This window comes from Platalea leucorodia (genome assembly GCF_965183815.1).
Source record: "Platalea leucorodia genome assembly, chromosome: 5".
NCBI lineage: Eukaryota > Metazoa > Chordata > Aves > Pelecaniformes > Threskiornithidae > Platalea > Platalea leucorodia.
Genome location: NC_138827.1, coordinates 93,981,775 through 94,008,360, shown reverse-complemented (window position 1 = coordinate 94,008,360; position 26,586 = coordinate 93,981,775). Strand labels below are relative to the sequence as shown.

Below are 26,586 nucleotides of genomic sequence, written 5' to 3'. Positions count from 1 at the left end.
CTTGGGCACTGTGTGCAGCCCGTGTATCTGAGATGCTACGTGTGACCTCTTCTCTTTTGTAACTGCGGTCCGATGCAGTTATTGCCAAACTAAAGTTAAACCAGCTACCTCTAAAAATACTAGCAAAAATAACAACCTTAATGCTTCTTGCAAGTATTTTGCAGCTTGCTATTAATTCCTGAACAGCCTCCAAAAAAGCTAGAGTAAAGGTATTTCTCATAAGCATTATTCATTCAAGTGATTGCAGGTTAGTTATATACTGGTTGCCAATCTCCTAGATTCTTTGTCCTCGTGATACCACTGGGTAACGGAGAGGTGTGATTAGCTCTGTGTTTTAATATGAAGAACTGAGGCATAAAGAGAGAAAGAGATAGGCCTGTGGTTACATGGAAAAGGTATGGCTGAGGCAGCCCTTAGCTAGCACCTGGGTAAATAATAAACCCTCCTTTCTTGGGCTTTGGTACTTGTAGGTACAATTTCTGAGAGTTGGGATATGTCTTTTCTGTTCGAGAACAGCAAATGAAGGGAAGCATCCATCTATGCCTTGAATGAGCAATCCCCACTAAGATGTTCCTGAGACAGTGTGTGATTGTTAGCTCCCAACCTTTACATTTCAGGGTACTAAGGGAAACAGAAGGCTATTCTTTCTCAGTGAAAAAGGCTGGAAAAGCCACATTTCTGCATTGCGGCAGACCGGTTGCTTACCTTTGATTCACATCTTGCATCAGATGCGAGGACTTCTCTTTCTTCTCAGCTGTTACTCATCTATAAGGATTTCTTAAAAATAGTTGCGAATCTGTAAGGCTGATTAGCAAGTGCAGAGGTAAAACCAAAGGGAGACATGCAGCCAAGAAAGATGAGGGATAGCTCCCCAAAGTAATTCTAGGTTGGCCTCATTGACAGCCAGGCTGCAGCTGGATTGCATTTAATTGCCTTTTACACAGAGCTTAAAGTTGCTCTTCGCATGAATTGTAAGTCTCAATATTTCTTTTCTAGTAGGACTCAAATTGTATCTATTTCTAATATCCTGTCTCCTGAGAACAGTGAGTAGATTTTTAGGAAGAAAGTATGACAGCATAATACAGAGAGATCATTCCAGGCATCATCGGTTGTGGGACTTCCCCAGCTGGAAGCTGCATGTAGATCTTTGTATTTAATAGACACTGAGAGATGTGGAGTAGAAAATTCCAAGGATTATCCAAATTCTTTCTCCAACTCATTTAAAGTTTTGTTCTCTGTAACAACCCTGTTCCAGGTAGCTTGCCACCATTCTTTCCAAGCATGCAAGGAAGGGATCTAAATGCCTGGAGGGGGTTGGGAAGCACATGGCAAAAAAAAATACATCCATAGATAACTGCTAAATTGGAGTACAAGATTATTAGTACTCACTAATAATTAAAACTAATCTTTTGACTTACTAGTAGAATTGTATTTTAAGGTGGGACTGGAATTAAAATGAGGCAGCAATTATCTGTTTCAACTCAGAAAATACATTTCAAAGATGGCATAGTGGCCATGGAAAACTGTGAAGACAACTGTCAAACTATTGGGCAAATGACATATTGAAGTTGGTGGGTTTTGCAAAAAAAATCTCGACTAGGAAGAAGCAATAGAAAGAACACTGAGTGAGTCAGTAAAGTCTGTATTTATTGTGTTGGTTATTATAACTGTTATTATAAATAAGCATAAGTTGTAATCCCAGATTCATGCACCCATGAATGAAGTTCAGTGGTAGATCCATCATTTGAAAATACACTGCACAGTCCTCCTTCCATCCACCCTTCCTTAGTATACATTAGAAATAATTCCATTTCACCAATGCAGTACCTATGGGAGTATCAGGGCTGGGAAAACTTTTGTCTTTTCTTGTTTTACCTAGGATAGCCTTCGGGGTTTTTTAGTTTTGCATACTGGTTATACTTCAGATCTAGATAGAAAACAATAATGCATTCATTTTTGACTAATTGGATCAAATTATGGTGTAAACCCAGAAGGAATAATCTACTTAAAATTGACATTGATTTGGCAGAAATACATTCATTTTTTTGTGGTTGCTTTAGCATTGCAGATGAAGAGAAGGATGTGCAAATAAAGAGATCTGTTTTGCCATCTGTAGTTTAAGTTCTTCCTGCCAATGCCACATGTAGCTTAAAGATGTTTATTAACTGCTAAAGCAATTTTGCAGAGACCTATTTACATTTGAAATATTATTCTGAAAAAAGAAAAAGTATTAATTAATAATTTGGCATGTTTCAAAATACTAGAAAAATTATACTCCCTTTGTGTTTCAGAAGAAAACAACTTAGATGTTCTCTGGTTCCCTGGGTCAGCTTAGTAGAAAGTCTTGAACTTTCTAATGCAAAGAAAGGTAATTTGTTATCGTTTGTGTATTCTGTTACTGATGGGAATTATGCCCTTTCATTTTCAGTGTCCTAGATACTCCTTGCAGAAAGCCCATTCAATGTTACATATCTCTCAAAACCTTCTTTCAAGGCTTAAGTGAGTCTGTACTTCTGAAAACAGCTTGCTGGAAATTTCCCAGTGAAACTGTTCTTGATACAGAGCTATTTTTGACTGATATTTTTTTCCTGAAAATGTCTGCTTTCTGTGGAAAATTCTGGTGGTTACTCAAAGGTTTCAGCTGAAATTTGTGTCAATCATGTGCAGTTTTGTAGGCCAAAACTTGAAAATTTATGTGAGAAAGATCTCAAACCAGCTGTAGTGGTGAGCACAGGGGAGAATTCCACATTTTTCATGAGATGGGATGCTTCTTTGAAATAAAATATGTCCCTGTGCTACTAGCATTATACATAGAAAGCCTGATTTAAGCAGAACTACCTGTGATATTCTTGACCTAAAATACAGTTGTCCTCTTTGTTGCTGTTTATTTTTAATGTTAAGATAGATTGGCCATCAAAGTTAAGTAGCATACACACTTCTGTAGCTTTGCCACCTCCAGATAGAAACTGTTAGTTTGTGTCAGTCATTATCAAGTAGAAATAATGTCTGTTTGCAGTAATTGCATCTGGTATCCATCAGTGTGTTTCATTAGTAACATTGTGGTTCTACCTGACGGGGAATGGCTGAGGTTATTGAGCTGCTTCTGGAAATCCTGACCCCCTCAAGCAGCACTGAGCAGGGGCTGCCTTCTGTCGGTAATGGCACAAGTTGGTAGAGGGGCAAAACTGTACTTACAACATGTGTAGGGCCTATCATTATTTCCTCCCAGGACTTGTAAGTCCTTCCCTGTATGCCCACATCCAGAAATGTCACCTCTTACTATGTTTAATACAAAGTGGGTGAGTTGCCTGACCGTTTTGAATGACATTATATATACACATAAGACAATATACTTGCTTAATAGAATTGCTGATTGACACCTTATTATTTTTGCTCTGTGGGTAAAACTTTGGATCTTGTGGTTTCATAAAGATTTTTATGGGTGATTTAAGCATCATAATAAAACTCCTATATTGTTTTCACTAGATGGTCAAAATAACCGTGGGTGAATATATAGACTTCTTAAAAGTATAACAGTCCCTCTGTAAAGAAAGATTGGTGTGTGATTTGTGAATAGACTAAGCGTCTGTGAAACTCTTTTTAAGATACAGCATAAAAAGACTTTATTAGAATGTGAATCTTTACTTTACCTGAGGAAACATTTTGAAACACTCTCCAGTTATTCAGTTAAAGGTTTGTTTACAATAACATGTGGCATTATATCCCCCTTAGTAAAAGTATCTTTTCACATTATTGAAGAAATGTGTATCAGAAGCTGTGTTTAAAAGCTGTGTCATCACCTTACGTCTTCTATTGTATGAAATTCATTAAATCTCTTGGATATGTGCGAGGAGTCAACATAGGTTTACAGAAGTTCAACATTAGAAAGACTAACATGTACCTAATCTAAAAGTGGGACAGATTTTGCTCCATTGCTTATTTTGAGTAATACCCTATTTTGCAACCCTCAGTGTAGAACTTAGCCTGAGGGAGGCTGGACCCACGTTTCTTGTGTTGTGCTGGAAGCAATTCCCTTCATAGTAGCTGTTCTATGTTTTCTTTTCTTTTTTCCCCCAAATTGATTTTCCTTTCACATGCGTTGTATAAAAAGAGTAACAGAGAAGGGTGCTATATAACAACATAAACCAGCGTGGTACCAGGTCAGACTGAGAGCTCCTCTCACTCTCAGAGTGACCGATACCCATGCCTCTGAAGGAACACAAAAGCAACGTCAGTCATCAGCTTCCCTGGGTATTCTCTCCCAGTCTCCAATGATTTGTCCTAAGGGTAGTTTCTGAGCTAGAGTTGGTGTGTTTGTGGAATCTTTGTGGCAAATGTTTCAGAAGAAATAAAGTTGAAAAATGATTAGGTTTAATGATCCGTTGCTGGTATTTAAGATGCATTTTTAAATGATCTATGCTCAGGAGAATGCCCTAAAAGACTTCAATGAATTCTAGGTTGTCAGTTCTTGTCAGTGGGCTATGTTTACTTCTAACTCTTTAATTTTTGCATATCAGATGAAGATGTAAAAATCCCACAGAAGGAGCTGCTATTGTAATTTTCCCCAGTGATGATCTCATTTTTAGAATTCCTGGTACGTACCAGCCTGAGTATACACCGTCCCTTTTCTGTTCTCCTCTTGTCCATACCCTCAGAATGGTGCACAATTTTCAAAGATCCTTTTTATTCCATCTAATTTGGGTGCTGACTCCATGTTGAAGAGGTCTTGGTGGTCTACTGGTAGCAGAAAACTCTGGTAAAACACCAGTGATGTTGGAATATGCCAAAGCCTGTCCAACTGTACAAATTACTGTGGTGTCCAGCTAATGTAGGACATGAACTGGATGATCATCTTGCCTGTGAAAATACTAAACTTGAAAATATTGAGGAGTTATTACTGAGGGAGTTCAGTGAACTTTCAGAAAACTTCCTCTGCAGTGTTAACTCCTCCTGCTTAGTAGCTGAGAAGCTTCTCAACATTAAAGGTCTTCCTCAGATTGTCCACAAAGCTCCTACAACACCCTGTCACCAAAAGATCCCATGCAGTCAGGAGTTTCTTGATTTCCAAGAAATTTCTCTAAATCCTTCCTTATTTCTGTTTGTAGTTTTGAGAAATATTCCTCCCCAGTAGGAATTCCAGGGGCTTTGTTTTCTGCCCAGACTCAAATCCACATGATGGGAGGGAGGGAAGGGGCTATTTCAATATTTCAGCCTTTTGATTCTAGTCTTATTATTCACTGAAATGGCAGATGGTGAGTCTATCTGTGTCCACTATAAAACCTAATACCATTATGTGAGCTTCTTTCTTCCCTGGGAAAGAGGCAAAACAAAACAGAATCAGGCAAGGAATTTGGCTTGTACACCAGAAAAAAATCACAAGCAACAGCAATTAAGCTCATATGTAACTCTTTTCAGACTTTAATGTTCTGCAGAATCATTCTTCATCTATTGAGTAGTACTGTTGCAGCATCAGATATTTAACTTTTACATATTTTCATTATGTAGTCTTGTGCAGCTCTCACTGCTAACAGTCATTCGAAGTGTCAGTGCAACTGATGAAATCAGATGGGCCATGAACGGTTCGGTTTGAAAGCTGTCACTGAGATGTATAATGTATTTTTTGATTTTGCAGTTGCTTCATAAAAGTTTAAAAACAACACAAAATAATGTATGTTCATTCAGTAATACAAATTGTTCTCAAAGATATTTTTATTTATATAATATAGCTTACTTTTACTAGTGAAAAATTAACATCCATGAAGAATTTTGTGATGTACTCTGTGGATTTAGGACTAGGTTTTTGAGGATTGCTCAACATAGTTGAGTCACAGGATGTTTCAAAAATCTGTCTATAAGCGTCACAGTGGGAGCTGCTGAGCTTTGAGCACTTTGAAAGCCAGACCCTTTTGTAGTTGTTCAGAATTAAAAATTAGTGAGCTGCTTTAAAAATGTTTTCCACATGGTATATTTCCTTTATCATGGATAAAGTCTCTATGAAGAAAGACTATCATTGATTAAAACTATTTTTTCCTTTTAATTAAATGTGACACTTCTGGTGTGCTTCTCCATCACTCTCCCAATTATTTTGGGAACAGCAGGAGACTGTATTTTCTTGGAAGCATGGCCCTCGATATTAATTTCTCTTGATTTTATGCCATTGCTTTCATAGTCCATTCCTAGACATACACAGGGTAACAGTGGTCAAGACAAATCCTTATGTCATTTTAAGAAACATGACCTTAGTAGAAAAAATAGTGTTCATCTCCCAGTTTGCCCTGAGCAAAAGACTTAGCTTTGCTGTTTGGTATGCATTTTGAGTCTACTTAATTTTCTTGTAATAATTAGGAGGGCCTGACTTTTTAGTTTCTTAGAGAGTGCTCAATAAGGAAACAGCGCTACAAAATAATTCAGAGTCCCTGTGGAACTGGGTTGCAAAATCAGGTCCAGCATTAACCATGCAGACAGTAGAGGGGACACTCTTCAGATTTTTGTTTTCAGGATGTTCTTTTCTGTGGTGCTTCCAGTTTACCCCATGTCTCTGCTGAAGAGCTCTCCCTCTCCAACATAACCAGTGTTGCACAAATGTCTTTCTTCTGGTCAAGAGGAAACTAATGGAAGTCCTTTCTTATTCTATATTTTCCTTTATTTACTAACTCTGTTACTGATAGTCATTAGTTGAAGCATTGCCTGTCCATGAGCTAACACGCTGTTTAAGCTTGATTATCTACAGAGTAAATGGCAAGGACAGACACCTAGCATTTTAACTTGCTTTTTTGCACTCTCATATCCTGAGAGTTCACCCACTTCTAGTGAGGTATTTTACTATTCGAAAACAAAACAAAAAATATCTTAGGGGAAGGATAACTAGAGTAAGAGGGTTCAGTGTCTGGGATACCTCCCTTTGATGCAGCAGAACCAAATATAATTCTTTTTTTCACGTTTCCTGGATAACCTTCAGCAACTTCTAAAATCATTATGGCACATTAGCTGAAAAATCTGATGGAAAACATAGTTGCCAACTAGCCGTGGCTTCCACACCTTATCTCCTTTTACCTATGGAAAGAATTAATTGGGATGCAGTAATTGTATGAGAGAAATCGGAGTCACTTGTTTCCCTTTTTTAAAAGATAGCGCGTACTTCGTTTTGCTGTTGCAGCTCAGCTAGGCCCTGTGAGGTTAATGTGCTCAGTATGACTTTCAGTCTTTCTTTGATCCTGAGTGACAAGGATAAGGTAATGACGACCATGTAAATATAGACTGCCCCTCTTTTGACAAGAACCAGGAAATATAAATAGACATTTAATTTATCTATAAGTAATTTCTTACTTGCTATCAAATAAGGCCCATTGAGATTAAGATACTAACAGAAAATGACCATGTTAATGTTCTTATTTCAAAAACAAACGGGCAAAGCCTCTAGAGGAGAAATACTTCTGAATTTCTGAGAGTATTAGAAACACTGCAGAGGGAAAAATCATGAAAATTACTTGACAGAGGACTGCTAACTACAACAGACTTAAATAACAAATGGGCATATCATAAAAAAAATCAATACTCAGGAACACAGAAAATAGAGATAGAAAAGATCTATTAGGTCATATTCTGTGTCTCCTGCTAGAGTACATCTGTTCACTGCGGTGTATCTTTTATCCAGTGTAGCCTTAAATTGTTCAAAGCAAAGGAAATTCCTCTACTTCCTTTGGGAGCGTCTGCCACAGACTGAAGATCTCACTGTCAAGGGATGTTTCCAGACTTTTAACCTAAATTATGCTCGTTTTCCAACCATTAGTGCTGAAGTTCCCTCCTTGGTGTTTATACCTCTCAGAAGGACCTTGCCACTGTAGTCCCTTCGATATTGTTTGCTCATTATACAAATGAAAGGCAAGTCTCTGGAAATGGATGGAAAATGAAAGGGCAGGGTGGTGCTGTTACATCCTAGTTGCTAGAATAGCAACGTGCGTGTATCTACACTTGCATCTTTCTCTGTTCCATGGTTAGCAGAGCAGCTTTCCAGTAGGATGAACTAGCTGGAGGGCTGTGTGTGACTGTACTGCTTCCAAACCAAGTACTTAAGGTATCCCAGTATGGCATTGTGTTGGAAAGTGTACACTTACCCAAAACAGGACGTGCAGAACCAGAGTGTAGTAAGGTAAACAAAGGCATGGCTGTTGCTATCCAAGTTCTTCAGGATGCTCTGAGAGATGGCTATCTCTAGGAAATTCTGTAGATCTTAATTTTGTGTAAGAAAGAATAAATTATACCTTTTGATTAACATCTTCTTATAAGAGAAACAATGAAGAAAGCAGAGGTATGGAGAGGCCAGGCTTTTGTGGAGTGTGGGTTTATGTAGGAAGAAATACATTACGCTACTCAATCCCTCACATTGGTTCTCTCCAGACTTTCTGTGGGCCTTCAAACTAAATCATTTTAAAATTCTGGCTGTAATCACTTTCTAGGACATGCCCTTCTTATTCATTATCACATCGTAACTCTGAAGCAGGCCAATTTCAATGTTTTGGCATCTGTTAGTTTAATTGCACCTCAGAATGGTATTTCATTGTATTCAGTTAGATAAATGTATTGTGTCAAAAGCATACAAATGACAGGTAGCAGCATACTCACAAAAAGCAAAATGTTTTTCTTTCCTTGAAACCTTCCCTTGAAAATGCCCTTTTTTCCCATAGACCCATTCACTGTCTTTAAATGCCAGCTTTAGCTCCACCTCGTCACGCAATTTTCCTGTATCTTAGAGTCTTGCTGCCAGATGAGGACGCTGGACAGCGGGATTGGAACCTTCCCCCTCCCCGACTCAGGGAACCGATCTACAGGGCGACACGTTTCTAAGCAAGAATCAACCTTGGAAACAGAAGTCCTTGCACCGTCTGAGCAAGTTCTTCTTTCAGCTCCTTCAGTAAAAGCCAAAACTCTTGAGCGAGAAGTGCCTTCAACAGCTAAGAGCCAGGAGTCTGTGGAAAACATAATTAGTCACTCCACATCTGATCCAGCCATGACTGCCAAAGGTATACGACCTTTTCAAAGTCGCCTTCCAAAACCAGCTTCCTCAGGTAAAATGTCAATTAGACTGAAAATCACATTATTTCTGCCCTGACGTCTGTTTTGATTAGCAGAAGTCCTATAATAATGACAATTGATAACTGAAATGTTAAATGCAGTGCAGAAGATATTCTTTTTATGAATGCATAAGGTTAACAAGTTTGTGACCTGAGCTGTATGGAAGTTTTGTTACACATAATGCTTATCTGAGGAAGAAAAATGTGTTAAGTACTTAAATCCTTTTCTCAAGAAACAGTACTTGAACAAAAAACATATGCCAGCCTTGGAATTTGACTTGAATAAGAATGCAGATGTTCAGCAGTATTCAGGATCAGACTGTGCAGTGAAGTACAAAGCATAGCCATGTTGTGACATAGAAAAGATATATTCATAAAGACTGGCTTTTGAAACCAGATTTGGACTAATTCGGCCCTAATGCATAAATTCTGTCCCAGTGAATATCTAGCCTTGACCTCAAACAAGACTCTCAAACCTTTACTACATTATACAAATACATTTCTATATACGAACGTAAAATACCTTACTTTCACTTACCAGCTACATGTGTGTTTAAACTGTAAAACAAAAGCTGGCAAAGGAATAAAAGGACGAGCAATCCAGCAAAGCACAAACAAATAACTTTGTATTAGTAAATAGTTCCATTGAACTCTGAAATTTTTTATAAATGCACACTGACTATATACATTTTTGAAGGTTTTTGAGTTATTTATATGTCAATAACATTAGAAATCATTACATATAGCATTTATAACAGGGAATTTTTCATAGTCAGCATGATAGATATGGTACAAAACACAGTAAAAGTAATTGGTTTAATGGAGAAGAGTATTGTTTTATCTTGACCAAATGCAACGTCATGTATTTATTGGGGTTATGGTTGTTAGCACTTTGTCAGCGTAAGTATTTATTGCTCCTATAAAAGTTGTGAATGTTTAACTTGCATAAATCTGTATCACTCTATCTATAAGACAGATTCTATGTAATCAGTATGTAAGGTTAAATACCAAGTTTAAGCTTAGTTTAAGGCCATCAAATACATGTTCTGCTAATGACCTGGTGTATATTGAGCATAGAAGGAAAGAAGCCTCTCTTACATGTTCGTAAGATGTGTAACAGAAGATTTCTAATTAAACACCTTAGAACTCAGTTCAGTTAGCAATATTCCCAGTGCAGTGTTGTAATAGTATAATAGACTGCAAACACACACTGAATGCTTCATTGCAGACTCCCCTGCTCGTTTCAAATCAAAGCTAAATAAAAGATATTTTAATACTTAGTATTTTTTAAAGAAATGTACTGTTAATTAATGGTACAGCTAAGAAGGATTCAGAAGAGAAATCTTAGTTATAGATTATATGCTACATGCTTGGATAGCCACATGTGTGACCTCAATTCAGCAGTGTGCTATAGAGTAGAGTCCATGATTAAACACTGTCATTATAACAAATTGAACAGAAACTGCAAGCATTGAATTGCTTCATAAGAAGTCAGTAGCAGTAAGACTGTTCTGTTCTTAATGCTAATATTCACTGCACCAACCTTGTAAGGTTTGTATCTTAATTAAATTGTCATGAAGAGATGTTAAAAAAAAGTAGTATACATCAGATGGTGGGGTCAACTCATTCTTTACTAGAATATTTTCATTCAATTCTAATCCTTCACTTTCTCATCCAAATTACAATTATCACTTTATTTCATATGCACTATCTATCTTCTTTGATGTTCCGATTTTGCATAGTGCAAATATAGCAAATAAAAAGGCTAGCTGATTGAGAATTTCTGCTAGAAAGGTACTTCTAATTATATTTATGTTAACAGACTGTTCTCTCTCTGAGAACATAAAATAGCAAAGCAGATCCTACAATGCTTAGAAGTAGTTATTGAGTGTTGTTTCTTATTTGAAAGAGTACGTATTTTAAAACTAAGAGGGATTTAAATCCATGCCTTCCTCTTCTCTTGTTAACTGGAAAAGGCTTTGGATCAAATTCTGCTACTGTAGTTGTTAGAATTATTCCAGTAAGTTAGTAAGCTGTTGCTTTGCGTAGAAAGGTATTATTTGACATAATGAAAGTATCATGACTTGCCCCCAGTGTTTACTGAATTATAATTGAAACACTGTCATGAAGATGCTGATGAGACCTACAGTTTAAATAATGTCTCTCTTAATTCAGGAATGATTAACCTTGCAAAGCAAAGTGAACAAGAACCAAGTTCTGTGACCTCTGCCTCATTAGAGCATACTGAAGAAACTGTGGAAAATAGAAAAGTTCTTCCAGAGTGGACTACCAAGAAAGTTACTAAAACCAAGGTATAAATTAAAAAGTGTCATCTATTACATGAGATATGTATTGTGGTGTAAAGAATCGGAAATGGTGAATGTTTGTAATATAGTGGGAAGAGTAACTAGCAATCTAACAGCTACATTTACTTTCTTGCCCTTCATTTGCAATCTCATTATTTAATAATAATAATAATAATAATAATAATAATAATAATAATACAGCACCCAAAGGTACTTTGTCCTCATGGTTTATAAACATGTTTTAATTAAAAATGTCACAGGCATTTTATAGACAAGGAAATGGAGACCTTTTACTCTGTTTTTCTCTTCAAGAAACTTGATCTTGTTTGTTTGCTTTCCATGGGACGTGGTTCTCTTTTTTTTTTCCCAGGTTGAGGTTTCCATGTCTGTATGGCTGTGTAGTATAAGCATTTGAGCAGATGTGCTATGAAATTATTGTAAAAGGAAAATACTCTTCTTACGTTTCCGTGTGGTTTTGGTTAAGCCCTGCAATGATCTTTCTGTCCTTCAAGCCTTTCATGAAAACTGCAGAAAGAACAAACAGGCAAATGCATATACCTGTGTAAAAGCTACTGCATATGGTTGTCAAGTTATTAATCTTCAGGAATGCCAGGCTGTCAAGCCCCACGAGAAGTACAGGGTCAGCAGGTTAGCAAAGAGAGAAAAAAACTTTATCAAGGAAGTGGGCATTAAGCAAGGAAATTGTCAGACTGCTAGCTAATAAGCCTTACATTACAAGAGGCTGAAAACCTTTTCTTGTGTAACTTTTTTGCATGTCTGCTTTATCCATGTATTTACTGACTGGGGTATCACATTTTTATATGGCCCATGCTCTGGATATTTAGAACAGAAACAGAGAGATAAAATTACTTGTCTTGTATATCATTGACAAACTGGTGGCAAATCCTCGGCAGTGCAGTGGTGTTGGCTTCCAAGTGACAATCACATCAGTGTGGTCTTCACCCTGAGCCAGTCCTGACTGACCGCCTCCAGTCCCAAAACCATCTTAACACGATATGTGTGTTACTGCTAATTAGTCTGCCTAAGAGTCAGAAGGTCAGTGTGGGTGCTGCTGGCATCTGAATGTGTCTAAATGGCTTCAGGACTACAGCTGACTTACACTCTCCCGATTTTATGGGTAATGTTGGGCATACTTGGCTACATGCAGGTATTCTCAGATCTGGTCCCCTCTCCACAAATATGTGCCTCATCAAATGGATGTCCTTCTGCATCAGTTAAAAACTGCAACATAGATGGGAAGATAGGGAAATTAATACCAGTCTTTGAAAAACAGAATTAAAAACTCTTTTGAGCCACTGATAGGCAACTGGGGTTAGGCTAGTAGGTGGTATTTGCACCTGTATGTGCCATTAGCTGAGCAGTATCAGGCTTAGTTTCCCCATACCCATTTTGTGGGTTTTATTGTACTGAGCTGCTGCTCCTGAAAGGTTTAAGCCTTTAGGCCTACTATGATTAGAAGCTGTCCAGAGCTCTCAGCATTCCTCTTTACTCCCAGAAGAAAATCCGTGGTGTTGCTTCCTTAAGAGAAATGGGATAGGAGTTGGCTGGGAATCAAGGGCTCTCCAGTACTGTAACGTAAATGCCAGGACAAGGGAAGTCCTGGAAGGAACAAAGGAATTTAGGAAGAATTTAGGATTTACTGGTATGGAAAGCATGGCTATTGTCTACTGAACATCCTAATTGCCTCTAGAATTGCTTGCAGCAAACTATTTGTTGAGTGATAATTTTATAATGTTACAAATACACTGTATTAAACATACTTGAGAAGTTTTAAAATTTAACTTGGTGGATGAAATTATCTGAAAATGTTGGTAGATTTGAAAACAATGCTGCAGTGAAAAAAATGGTAAAATCTGGACTGTGCCTGCCAGACTGACTGAGGAGATTTACTAGGACAAGAATGTGTTATTTCCCCCGTGTCAGACTGATGATTACTTACTTGAAGGAGAAGTGGTTAGTTAAACTGGTAATGCAAGCTTTTTTCCAGTTGAACTATCCATTTATACTGCATGATGAATATAAAATGTTCCACTCCTAATACCATCTTCGGCATTATTTTGATATATATGCATCATCTGAATGGCTGCAATACCCTTATTTGTACAGGACAGAGCTCTGAGAGTGTGTACTTATTCTGCGAGCAGCAGTGACACTGAGCCGGAGCCAGAGTATGAAACAAATTATTTTAGAACTGCAGAGGAGACTTTAGTGGAGTTAACAAAGAAAAACAAACAAGGTAATTGAAAATTTGTACATAAAAACGTATATCCCTCATCTCCACTCTGACTCAGCAGCAGATAGTGTCCTTCATTGAACTTTCTGTCTAGTTTTCACTTTCTAACCCCAGATCTTACTTCAGTCTGATTTTCCATTAGCTTTTTATTACTTTTTGCTTTTTATTCTTTGTGTGTATCTTTTTTTCCTCTCTTTCACAGTTTTTGCTAGCAGGGGCTTAACTTGTAGGTTTTTGTGCATAAATCCCTGCAGCATAAGTAAAAAGAAGTCTTCTGTTACATTATTACAGAATTTAAAAGGTGACTACGAAGATAGCTTCCCTTTTTTTTCTTTTTAATTATATTAGCCAGTTGAAATAACCCAATGATCAAGGCCATAGTTTTCCAACCTCTGTATCAAAGTGATGTTGGTTATTGTGCCATAGTGAAGTCTCTCTCATTGTCCTCCATGTATATATGGCCATTTTCAAGTATCAAACCTTTTGGTGAGAACTGATGGCAATTTGGAATTTACTGAATTCCAGTAGGTAAAAACACATGAAGTGAAGTTCTTGAGATAATAGTTTTCTATGTATGTGTTTAATAACCCAAGAAATTGCTGTCTTGTCTTGACCACCAGCTTGCCATGCTGCAAGCCACCTTTCAGTGCAGACGTGTGCCCTCTGGGAGCGGGAGGAGAGCATGGCTCATATCCTTGCCTACGCAGCCGGTGCCTTCCCTGCAGGAGATAAATTCTGGCGAGTGCAAAGGCCAGTGCAAGGTCTCAGCACCACTGAAGCCCTGAGAGCTTAAGCAGTACTTCAGTGATTCATAGGATTTGTGCTGACCCTCTGCACAGCAGTGAGCTTGACCTAGCAGAGATTAGCACCTACAGTAGATACCGCAGTGATGAATGCATTAAAAATGCCGTGGACAGCTAGATACTGTCGACAGACATACTGTGCTCCTTAGTGCCTGCTGGGAGTTGGACTTAAACATTTGGCATTTCCAGAGGTAATCCATTTTTTGTGATTCCACCACAGAGAGAGCAGAGTAGGAAGCTAGGACCATTTATTTACATTACTCCTGTAACTTTGTATTTCTAATCTGTATGAAATGTTGCAAGTCATTTAACGCAGCCCATAAATATTTCTTTTTACAGATTTTGCTTTTTACAAATCATGTTCTAATACAAGAGAGATGTGTTTTGTTAAAGAGGTAGATAAGCACTTTTTCTGTATTGATCACAATTTGCAAAAACAGGATTTTATTGTGTGTAAGCAGTTGCATTAAATGGCAACAGATTCCAAGTTTAATGATACCTAAGCATGACTTGAAGTCACCATTTTACGTAGCAAATCATTAATTTTGTGTATATGCCTAACTTTTGGGCTAGTAACAGAACAAAAATTCATAATTGTGATTGAGACAAATAGAAAAGAAAATTATAAAGCATTATTGCAAAAGTATTTCTGCTATGGTCATTCCTTATGGTCAGGATTTCTGTTCTGTGCTTTATAAGTGCAGTTCTCACATCGTATTAATAACAATACTTTATATCATTCTGTGTTCAAAGATCTTAGCTTCTTTATGCATACAAGTGATATAACCTCAAAACAGCCACATGAGGCTGAGGCAGGGGCTGCAGCAAACCAACTCACAGAGAATATTTTTATATGTATAGATAATTACATTTATTAGATGAGTCCCCAAAACATTAATGAACTTTCACTGGTTGCACATTTCTAATGTTGGATTGATTTTCATTTTCCATTTATGAGCAGGGAACAGAAAGACTGAGAGACTGAGTGCCCGATGCAAAGACTATTAAAAGTCAATGATAAGACCTTCATTGATTTAGTGGGCTTTGGATGAGACTCCCAGTACATTGCCCAATGTTATGGAGAACGTCAGTAGAATAGCAGGGAATAAGCCAAATCTTACAGGTTCTTCCATTTCAACCATGAAAATGTTTTGATTCCAGTTTCATGAAGGTTTTATCCTGACGTTGGAGGCACTGGAGGCAGAGGCTGTTCTAGTGCTGTAGGTTATAAGGTGGTGTTGAAGTTTGTGTAACAAGAAGTGTGAGGAAACAAGCAGGTGGTCGTGTAAGCCTCTGTCTCCTGTGCATTTTCATGAAGCTGCAGAAAATATATTTGGTTCTGTTTCGATCTTCTGAATGAATTTTCAGCCTTGGACTTTGGAAACGGAGGTTTTATTCCTAATGCTCTCGTATTACAGTAGGTTCTATAACAAATGGATAGGACCTGTTTCTTACCTTACTAGTTTATTTATTATACTTTCTGACTTTTTCTCTTCTTTGATCTAACAAGACTATTTGTTTGAAAATAGAGCCACCCAGCCATGATCCACTGTAATAATTTTGCCTCCATGTTCAGTCTCTTTCCCCAGCTCTTCTTTTTAAATACAAAAGTGAAAAAATTATCAAATATAGTCAAAGTGAAAGACATGCTAAAGGAACTTAGCACAGCTGCCATATAAGGCTGTTAAGAGAGAATAACAAAAACTTACAACAAAGAAATAAGTAGAACGATCCCCCCAAATTAACCATCTCGTCTATAATTAAAAAAGAAAGGAAATTAATTCTGGCTGTCTCATGCCATCTCCTTCACCTTGAATATTAAGTATGAACAGTCACACAGTATATGCATTGATTGGAGAGTTAGGAGCTAGTATTTTAATGCTTTTATTACCTTGAATTCCAGATACTTTAAAACATTTGCAATACATTTAAAAATTGTAACATTACATTAAAATGTATGTAGACTGCATTTCATCAATTAAATATGCCATAATGATTTTATTTTTAACATCTCTTACAGCTGAGCAGGACAAACAAAACCAGAGAAAGTCATTTCTGGGGAACCCGATGTCAATCTTGGATTTATACCAACACAGTCTCTATGGCTGTTTTGGAGAGGATGGACCTGAACAGTTAACACATTACAGTTTAATTGAGCAGCTGAGTGGAGCTTCCAGTAAAGACAGCAAGGGCAAGGAGAGCCCAAGTGTGAGTTACTGTGATTTTTATATTACTTCTCATCTTCTTCATGCTTATATTTATTTGCCTCTTGTTTTTTCCTCAGTGTGTTGATTGATTACAAAAACGAGGCAGACTTAAAAAAAACCAGCATGACCTGCAGAAGAGTAAAGATCTAAATATTTTTAGAACAGAATGTTGCGTTCTGATGCTCACCTGTCATAGAATTAGACTCCCAAAGTTGACAAGCAGAGACAGGCTAGTGCTAGCAGTCTTCCATTAGAGAGGAGCTGAAATTTAAGGGTAGCAAGGAAACACAGAATTTATCTTTTAAGGCTGCTCCTTCACATGTAGTTAGATAGTATGTACAGCACAACATGTAGTAAATGACTTAAATATCTGAAGTAGTACTCCTGAAAATTCAAATGAAACTATGCTATGGAACTCAGCTATCTTCTGGTCTCTTTTGAAATAACTCTTGGTGTTAGCTCTGGAACTCCTGATTTGAGGGTTTTAAACATTATTTTGATGAGATCAGTCCTGATCTGATTGGTGGCTCTTGACATGAAACTGAACTAAATTTGTTTTCTCCCATATGATTGGCTCCTGACATCATGCAGTCTCCACAACCCTGAAAAGCAACTTCTCAGTGTACTCTTTTCCTCCTCTTTTCTCATGCCTTTTCCTCTCATCCTCACACTTCTTTCTCACTTTTTCTCTCCTTTGTTCTAACAAGCCTATTTGTTTGAAATTAGAGCCACCCAGCCATGATCCACTGTAATAATTTTGCCTCCATGTTCAGTCTCTTTCCTCAGGTCTTTTTTTTAAATACAAGCTCTTTCATTTCTGTGTGCGGCACTCAGCACACTTTGGGTACGTTACCGTATAAACAAAGGTGGTAGCAGAAAATAATGAATGAACTGCTGTTTTGTAGCATACTGGCATAGTTCATAAGTGAAGAAGAATCTTTATCTCTTCCCAGACCCCAGTTTTCAGCTTCAGAAAATCACTGCATTGTAAATTCAGAGGTGATTAACTGTAACCAAAGTTAGAGTCTTACAACTTTCAGGAATCTGGGCCAAATGTGCAGAAGGAATGTGTGGAACAAACTGGCAATGCCCCTGTTTATTCCAACTCTGCTGGCATGAAAGCCCTGCTTAACTGAATATTAAATTGACTCATGAACTTCAAAAGAAAAATCCTTAAATGTATCTGCCTCATTTCCCAATCAACCAAATTTCACTAGTACCCAGAATATGATTCAATTTTAATATATTTGGGTTGCATTAGAAAGAACAATTTTCAAGATTCTGGCTTCATAGTTGGGAAGAAGAAAAGGTAAAAAAAAAGGTAGCAGAAGAGTATTAAAAAGGATAGATGAAGGAAAATAATTTGAGCATCACTTAAGTCCTCATCTTGAACATCTAGAAATTCATAGCTTAATTATGCAGATGGGATGAATTATACATGTATCTGTGTGTGTGTATATATATATATAAAAAAAATATAAAAATCAGTTCTGCCTTCTGAAGGCCAAGGTCTTTTGCTATTAACAGAGCAATTAGATTTGATTCCACTATAGAAAAGTGGCTCAGAGTTGCATCTACTTTTAATTCATTCTTCTCGTGCATTTCTTGTACATGACATCTCTGCAATGTGCCCAGTCAGCACCAAAACTTAAACAAGACTCACTGAAATAGCCTTAGGATCCTTGTCAAAATCCATCATTAAACGAGAAGGCAACAGGTATAACCCAGCACTAGCATTTTTCATGCATTATGTTGGGGGGGCTTTTGAGATTACTTTTTGAGGATCTGAAATAGCTCTCAAAACAGCAGTGCCTCTTGGTGAACAATGAAAGCTCAATAAAGCACTAGAGATTTGCCTGTTAGTATTAAACTTTTCAGAATGACAAACGAGGAGCAGTAACCATGAAAAGCAGGTTGCCCTGAACTCCTTGTTTGAACCAGCACGGCAAATTTTTCTCAGCTGTAATTTGTCCAACCCAAGAAGATCCACAGTCTGTTTAAATTAGAACTGTGTGATCTGGAACATTACCCACAAAAAAAAGGACACCAGAAACTGAGGCACTTCTGGCCAACAACTCTGAAAAAAAAACAGATAAGTTTTGAGGGAGGAAAAAATGCAGCTTTCATGCAGAATATTTGGCATTTTGAAAAAGGAAATGCTACGTGCTTTGAATTTCATTCCCAAATGGTGTGTGTGAAGCCTTTAAAAAAAAAAAAACACCAGATGTCGTGATGGACAGAATGAGTTTACGCTGCTTGTCGAAAGAGCAGTGTGCTGTATCAGTTCCTCAGCCCAATTAAATTGGACTGTACAGCACCAGTACGATAGTGGCTTCAGACCGGGTGCTCTAATGAGACATTCTGGCAGAAAGCTCTGTTAACCCAGACTTATTGTCATTTGAATTGTCTCCTTCTCACCAAACAGATTCACCAGCGTTACCCCAAAACTATACACACAACAAGTTTTATCAGCAAAAAAGTATTGCACAGAAGGAGTTTCAGAAGGGAAACAACCAATGGGCAATTACTATGATAAACGGACGCTGAATGGACAGTTTGAGGAATCAAAAAAGGCTTTTACATATTGACAGGAGAAATATTTATTGTTCCAGTTTCTTATCTGCCAAGTCTTAAACAGCATCCTGGTTAAATTCTCTTGGCACTAAGACCAATTTGATGTTACATGTATTTTGACCTGGGAAACATGCTCTGAAATAATGTCATCCTTTTGTACGCTGCAGAATTTTGGACAAGAAAAACAAATCACAATTTCAAAGAAAGGAGTAAAATGCATTGACTCACGGACATAAAACTTTCACTTAAATTAACATCCATGGTGTATTTTTCTCATGCAGGATTTTGAAAACTAGAAACAATAATTTTTATATGTATCAATGGAATTAATTTCAATTAAACAGTAACTTCTCTGATTTAATAAAACATATGCAGCACCTGATCCAAAGTCCACTGCAGTCACCCCATGGGAGACACGTATTCAGTGAAACTTCAGTGAGGCCTGCATTAAACAGCTGTTCCTCTTCCTTACAGCATAACTGGCCGTGCCTTGAGCAGTTTGCTGATGTCATGATTGCTACCATATTTTTGCAATGAAAAAATTATTTCATATTTCAGTTAATTTACTGTTTAGATGTTAAAAGCCCAGTGATTTATTTTTTCTTATAAGAATTCGGGAAACAAGATAAATTTCCCTCACCCAGGCCCATTGTTTATTAACTTATGATCAAATGAGATCCGACACAAGACTTTTTACTGTCGTCTTTGTTCCCTCGGAGGAGTAACTGAGTCGGTCAAAGATTTTATTACTTAATCATCCTTATGATCCCAAAGCATCATGAAAAACGTGTTTTCTTCTCTGTCCTTAACCAACCATCACATACTTTTTTTCTGTAATACAGCCCTTCTTGCTTTCTTTTGTCCCTATGTATTACTCAGTTTGAGTCACCAAGACTTGCTTGTATTTCAAGGCATGACTTGATGAGCACTTTAAAGAAAAGATCCTATATGGAAGGGGTTGGTACCCATCACAAATTTCTAAATCCTCTTGTTTTCCTTCAGTTGTGATGACATACATGAGAAATCCGACATTTCTGGCACAGTTACAATGCTAACTACATCAGCAATTTAACTAGGAGGCTCATTTAATGAAAGAGGCTTGTATGTGCAATGTGAAGTTATGGTCTTATTCAACACAGCGGAGTTTGTATGTCTTGTACAGATGATTCGTGAAGGAGATCAATGCTCAAATCACCATGTCTTGCAATTCAAGTAGATATTAGAGCTTGCTGGCAAATACAGGAAAAGGAAAAATTAGAGAAGTTGCTGCTGTTTTGGCTATACACTTACAAATGGGACTGACGTGGCGGCATTCCCAGATAACTTGAGTTTTTTTACAGCTGAGTCAGCTGATTGGGAGTTAATGCTATATGATTGGCTCACTGTGCTCACAAGCCTTCTAATGCATCGTATTAACAAGAATAAGACACAAGAATAAGAAAGTTTGGTAATTGCGCAACACTTGCCATCCTCAGGGATCCCAGAGCATTAAGCTGATACTACAGAGGATGTTCCAGCGTTCCTGAATTACAGCAATAGTTAAAGCAGCCTAGACACCTCTGCAGGCTACACTAAACAAGAGTAGGGGGGAAACAAAGAAAGGCATGAGCTGCTTCTGCTTGCGTCTTGTCCCCTACAGAGATCGGTAAGTCCTGAGCTAGGGTATGAATTGGCAGCACACTGGGCACTTTGCACTGTTCACCTATTTAGGCAGCTCTCGGAGAACATGCCAGCAAAGTTGATGTGCCTGGTTTGGTTCTCTGAGCCACTTTCTGAAGGTGCCTTATTCTCTCTGAAAGAGAGAAGCTCTTAGGCTCTTAGATGGAGCCCCTCTTAAAAGAGACTCTCTGTATTTAAATGTCTGAAGTAGTTCCAGGGAGACCATGTGCACTCTACTTCTACAGAGAACTAATTTTTTTCCCATTATCAGGTATGCTTAGGGAGAGATTCTGCTTATCACACATGAAAAAGCTTTAAGATAATGATTTGGGTCCAATTAGCAGTTGGGAAGAGCTGCATCCTAAGAGTTTGAAGTGGGAAGGAGGTATTGACCTGTGGAACTCCTTGCTTCCTTAACTTGACCAGAGAATGGGAGCCTACACAGCTAGCTTATACTGAGTACCAAACTTTCAACCCAAAGGTAGGAAGATGAACATTGCCCCAAGCTTTCCTCTGTGGGGAACGAGTAAAAGGCAGCTATTGTAGCTACTATTTGTATTTTAGAGAGTGAAACTGCATCTCAGTGCACCCTCAGGTGAGCACTAAATAACTACCTTGCTGGTACTTTCATGATGACAAGAGTTTGTGCAGCTGGGGCAGCACTGGGTGACATTTGGCTAGTTGCCTGGTCTCAGGATCTCAGTTTCACTGTCTGTAAATTGGGGACAGCAATACCTATCTCATGTTACAACCAGAAAGAAAACAGCAAATGCTCTAGGTGAGCTAGGTCTTAGCTTGTTTTGTATAATGTGTGTGTTACTGCAAATATAGAATTTGAAGCAACTCTTACAAATTATTATACTAGAAAGTAATAGAAGGTAGAAGGGGTCACTTGTCAATAAGAGAAAGTATCTAGATGGGCTGATCAAATCCAGGAATTAGTTGATTATGGATTTCTGTGTACTAATTGTATAATTCAGTTTTCTGTGTATCAAGCACAGAAACCTCACCTCCTCTTTGCCATCTTCCTTGTCAGGCTTAAGAGAGAGGAAGATGATGAGGTGAGGAGGGAATCGGTTATATTTCCTTTCCTAGCCCTGATGGACCTAAGGTGTTAAGGAAGATACTGACATTGTACAATTTGTAGATGGGGAATAAGTCTGCAGACACATTCACTCACTTCTTGTGTTTTAAGATCAATGCTTTTCTTTCATGTAAGAAATTAGGATATCAAATCATTGCATATGTTTAGGGAGGTGGTCTATTGATGTAAACATGAGGTGATGCCAGCCTGGATGTTCTAATTCAGTCAGGATCAGATATCCTTTTGTCCTCTCTGTCACAAAACCTGAAAATAACGTTTACTGTATTTATGCTTTTGCATTAGATCTTCAAAACCCACATCATGTTAGCACAGGGTATGTACAGAAGATCCAGCAACAGTTTAATAAAGGGCAGTGTTACAAAGGGAAAGTAAACCACCCAGCAGACTTGTAGGTCTATCTAGGACTCAGCACTTCTGTTTTGAAAGCAGAGCGATCTGCCTGACCCAAAGAAAGGGAGCACGTTCTGAGCGCTGTGCTCGAGTTGGCTAGGACCCAAGCCAGAAGTCTCACGGTGGTGTAACGCCATGCAGACGTACCCGTTCGGGTTGGAGCGCAGTCCAGTCATGGCAGGCCTGAAGTGGCCCGGCTGGAGCTAGGCTTCCCCTGAGCTCACTTGCCTCGTGCGTGCTTGCTCGGAGCTGCCCTGGACCTGTGCCTCCAGAGCTGGTGCTGCCAGGCAAGGTTGCGTCTGTCTGCCACCACCGCGGGGAGGTCACTGGGAGCGCTCGCACGAGGCCTTACTGGGCATGGGCTGCACTACTCAAGTAGCCACTAAACGTGGTAGGTATGGGGGTCTTTAGGCTACACGTTTCCATTTGTCAAAATTGTCTCGATAGAATTTACCCGCTGACAGGCTTGGGGCTGCGAGACTTCCTTTCTATTTAATCAAAGGGGTTTGATTCTCAGATGAATGATGCAATACTTGTTCCGTCAAAGCAAAGACTGTCTGAGTAATTACCCAAGTTGATGTAAGATCTATTGTCAGGGGAATTTTATAGGAGTATTTGACAATGTAAGTGACAAAAACCAAAGGAGCATGATCTGATAAGAAAACAGATTTTACCATACCACCCATGGGAGTAGTACAGAACTTAAAATATTTTTTCTAGCCTCAAGTCTGATTCAACTCATGTGGGGAAATGTGAAATTAGAAATAGGCTAGGATGTCTCCAGACATCAACAAATCTCACGTCTCTGCATGTTTTGCTCCCCTCCATAGGGCAAGTTCACATTCTGAGATCTGCTACCGAGCCTTATATTGCTAATCAGGTCTTATTGTTTCTAGTATCTTGCCATCAAAGTTGCCTCCAAAAAGTAAAGTGAAGAGACAGCAAACAAGCAATTCGAAGACTGCTAGGCAGTCTCCTGAGACCAAAGTCTCACTTGACGTGTATCACTTAAAAGAAATGTTGTGTAGTGTGGAAGAACATTCTTACAGTTAGCCTGAGGAACTAGCTTGGCAACAATAAAAAGCTGCAGTTATACAGAGACTCATTTCTCTCCCTGTGCCTTCTAGGTGAAACAACTGAGGCTTCTTACGCTGCTGAGAGTTTTAGTAAAAAATCATGCAATGGAGAGTGGCTCAGCAAGGAGGATAACATTCTCCATAACTTTTTTAAGTTTTTTAAAAGGCTTTGGCAAGGCAAAACGACATTTGGAAGGCAGAGTCCGCCAGAGAAAATAACTTTTTTAATGGTATGCAAGGGATATTTTTAGGAAGAACATACCCTAAAAAAACTGGAAGCTGTTATCTGCTGATACAGTTCTGCTTCTAGCACTAATGGACTCAGTAGTTCTAGTACTGTGCCACCAAATCCCATTCTGACTAGCCCTCCAGCTGGTGTAAAAGTTCTCTCTCTTTTATGTTTGGTTAGTGTATTTATGGGGACGGGTAGGTGGCGACATTTTAACTCAAATATCTTTTAGCACAGCGTTTTAAAAGAGTATTTGGATATTGGTGAGGGACAGAAAGTCTTTGGCATAGTACAGCAGGCTGGGTGGCATTTAAAACACATGGTGTGCAAGGCTAGCAGGAGAATAGTTTGGATGTGAGTCTGAGAGAAGGCGCGGAGGAAGTGAAAAGCTGTAGCTACGGGAGGAAAGTTAAGGACTTGCAGCATCACTGGCATGTAGGTGCAGTTCTAGTGCCTATGGCACAGTGTCATGTAACGCTAAATCCCCAAATAACTCACAGCACCGAGTGACGTGTGCCTGTGTGGTTTGCCAGGTGCCAGATGCAGATGTGTGGGCTCGTCTGATTTAAGGCAACACAGTGAGCTGTCCTGTGGCCACAGCTGGAGTGTTGTGCTCGCTGGATATAACCCCTTTGGCACTGTAAGGAGGGAAGAACTTTGCCCTTTTTTGAGTGGAAAAACTTGATCACTGGAGCAGAAACCCCATATCCCACTGTCTCAGCAAGTAATTTCAAATTACAGAGAGAACCTTGTCTTTTCAGCTTGTAGGAGCTGCATAACCACATTACACACTGGCCCAGATGTCGCAAAAAGTCCAGCAGCTCATTTGCTGGAGTCCTGGAGAAATGGTCCAAAACTGCTCGTGTACGAATGCCCAGAGCAACGCAGAGCTATACAGAGCTAATTTACAGTGAGCCTGCTTGGGCACAGTGTTAGCGCAGCTCCTTATGGCCTGGTTACTCTGGGCTATTCTCAGCAGGGCTGGGGAGCTGAAATAAGCAGAGCGTTGACAAGACCCCACTGCATTTGGTCCCAGCCCACCCAGCGTGCTCACCGGTATCTTCGCATCACACTGCACCACGCCTTGCAGATACACCCTGAGCACTATAATGTCTATTTGCCTATATAACTGAAGATTACATAAGGATGTAATAGACACTGTGGCTCTTAGGTGTAAGTAGGTAGGTCCTTTAGTCTAATAAGAACCAAAAGTACACACTGAATAAAAGTATCATTTGCTAGTGATTTCCCTGAGTGGAAAATGTTCTGAGCTGTTTTTCAAAGGTTTGACAGATGGAGCTGCTGTGATTTGCAGCATGGCCCAAAGTGCACTAATGTTTTTGCCATTTGTAACCAGACACTCTTCAGTCCTCCATCTTTGGAAATAAAGCTTCAGGTTTCATTTCCCTCTGTGTTGAATTGGAACATTATAATAATACTGTAGGCCAAAATGGAATTCAGGGCACATTAACAGCAACAAATGATAAATATTAGTAAGCTTGTGAGATAGTGTAATTGTTGTAATGGTAGAAATGATATTAGTAATAAAAGAAAAAGCTAAAAAATAAATTGGATACAGTAAACATTGGATTGACTCAATCAAGATAAGAGCAGTAGGGCAGAGAGGTATTCAGTGAGCTGTTCGTTTTCAGAAGCTGGAAAATATTTTGACTCCAAGAGGAGCATCTGATTAGCAGAGTTAAATGAGATGAATAATGCTGTAATATCTTTGTGAGTTGTTTTTCCAGCTGAAACTTGCCTTCTCCATCTATAACAGTGATAAGTTTTGCATAAAGCACTCAAATATCATGCAGGGAAGGGTAGGAAATGACTGATCTTTTAGTATGAGTGTTCTGTTCTGAGCAGAATACATGAGGAATAAGTTACACAACTGATGGTAGCCGGAACTGTGGCAGTATGCTGAAAATATGTTAGTAAACTATTTCTTTTTTTAAGAGGATACTTTTTCTTTTCATATGTACACAGACAATAATATCCTAATCAACATACTCTTTGAAAAGAAGGCAATTTTTATTGTCAAATATCTGCAAAAATAATATTGCAATAATTTGCAGGTGTTTATAGTTTGTTCCACAAGCTGTTTTCATCTCCGAAAAGTGATTCACCTTTTATTTAAATGAGACGTTATACTGGATTTTGTGCAATATGACACACAGATTGTCTAAATCCTTAAGAAAAATATTGGTTAAATGTTTTTTGTGAACTCAAACACTCTATAGCAAGTCCCAAAGTGAAGTATTTTATTTCTTACTGTATTTTAGGCCCTGGCACATGAATTCCAGGCCTTGTGCAGCATCCATATTATTTTCATGGAAAGTAATATTTGTATTTGCTAGGAGAAACAAACATGGGATTTAGCAGGCTTATTAGCAATAAAGTGACACAGGGAGGTTTGGGAAGTTTTTAAGATATAGCTGTGTAATTTAAATGTTTAATTATCTTTCACGAAGCCTAAGAAGAATGAGATAAGTTTTCATAGCCCATGTCAGAGTCCTCCCAGCCTGAACTGCCCATCAATCCATCAATGACTGAGACGCATCCTGACAGCTCCACTCCCATTAGTGCCACCTTCTCTGGATTACTCCATTCTTTGCCTGATCGTTAATAGAGGTCACTAAAACTTTTACATACTATAAAAAGCTGTAGCCTTCAGCACTTCCCTTAACTACTCTAGTGTTACTCTCAGCAAATAAAACCACAAGTGATTATTTGAAGAATTATCTGAATAATTGCCAGTCAAACATTTAAAAGTTATTTTTCTAACATCCTACTACATATGCACATATCCTATGGGTTACTGAATGCTCTGTAAAGTGTACTCTAAAAAAAGACCTCAGATTGCTTGCAAGCTGGAATTGCTATTCAATTTCTCTTCAGCATTAGAACAGAAC

At 38.4% G+C, this 26,586-nt stretch overlaps 1 protein-coding gene across 1 annotated transcript in view; it reads left to right on the top strand.

Moving 5' to 3' along the window:
- The window catches only part of NCKAP5 (NCK associated protein 5), a gene marked incomplete at both ends in the record, with an annotated part of 383,473 nt that overhangs the window by 340,309 nt on the left and 16,578 nt on the right, over positions 1-26,586 (top strand). Inside the window, 4 exons of the mRNA XM_082314721.1 lie at positions 8,751-9,065; positions 11,247-11,383; positions 13,505-13,634; positions 16,455-16,642. Coding sequence (XP_082170847.1) covers positions 8,751-9,065; positions 11,247-11,383; positions 13,505-13,634; positions 16,455-16,642 — 770 coding nt within the window. The remainder of the gene's footprint in view (positions 1-8,750; positions 9,066-11,246; positions 11,384-13,504; positions 13,635-16,454; positions 16,643-26,586) is intronic.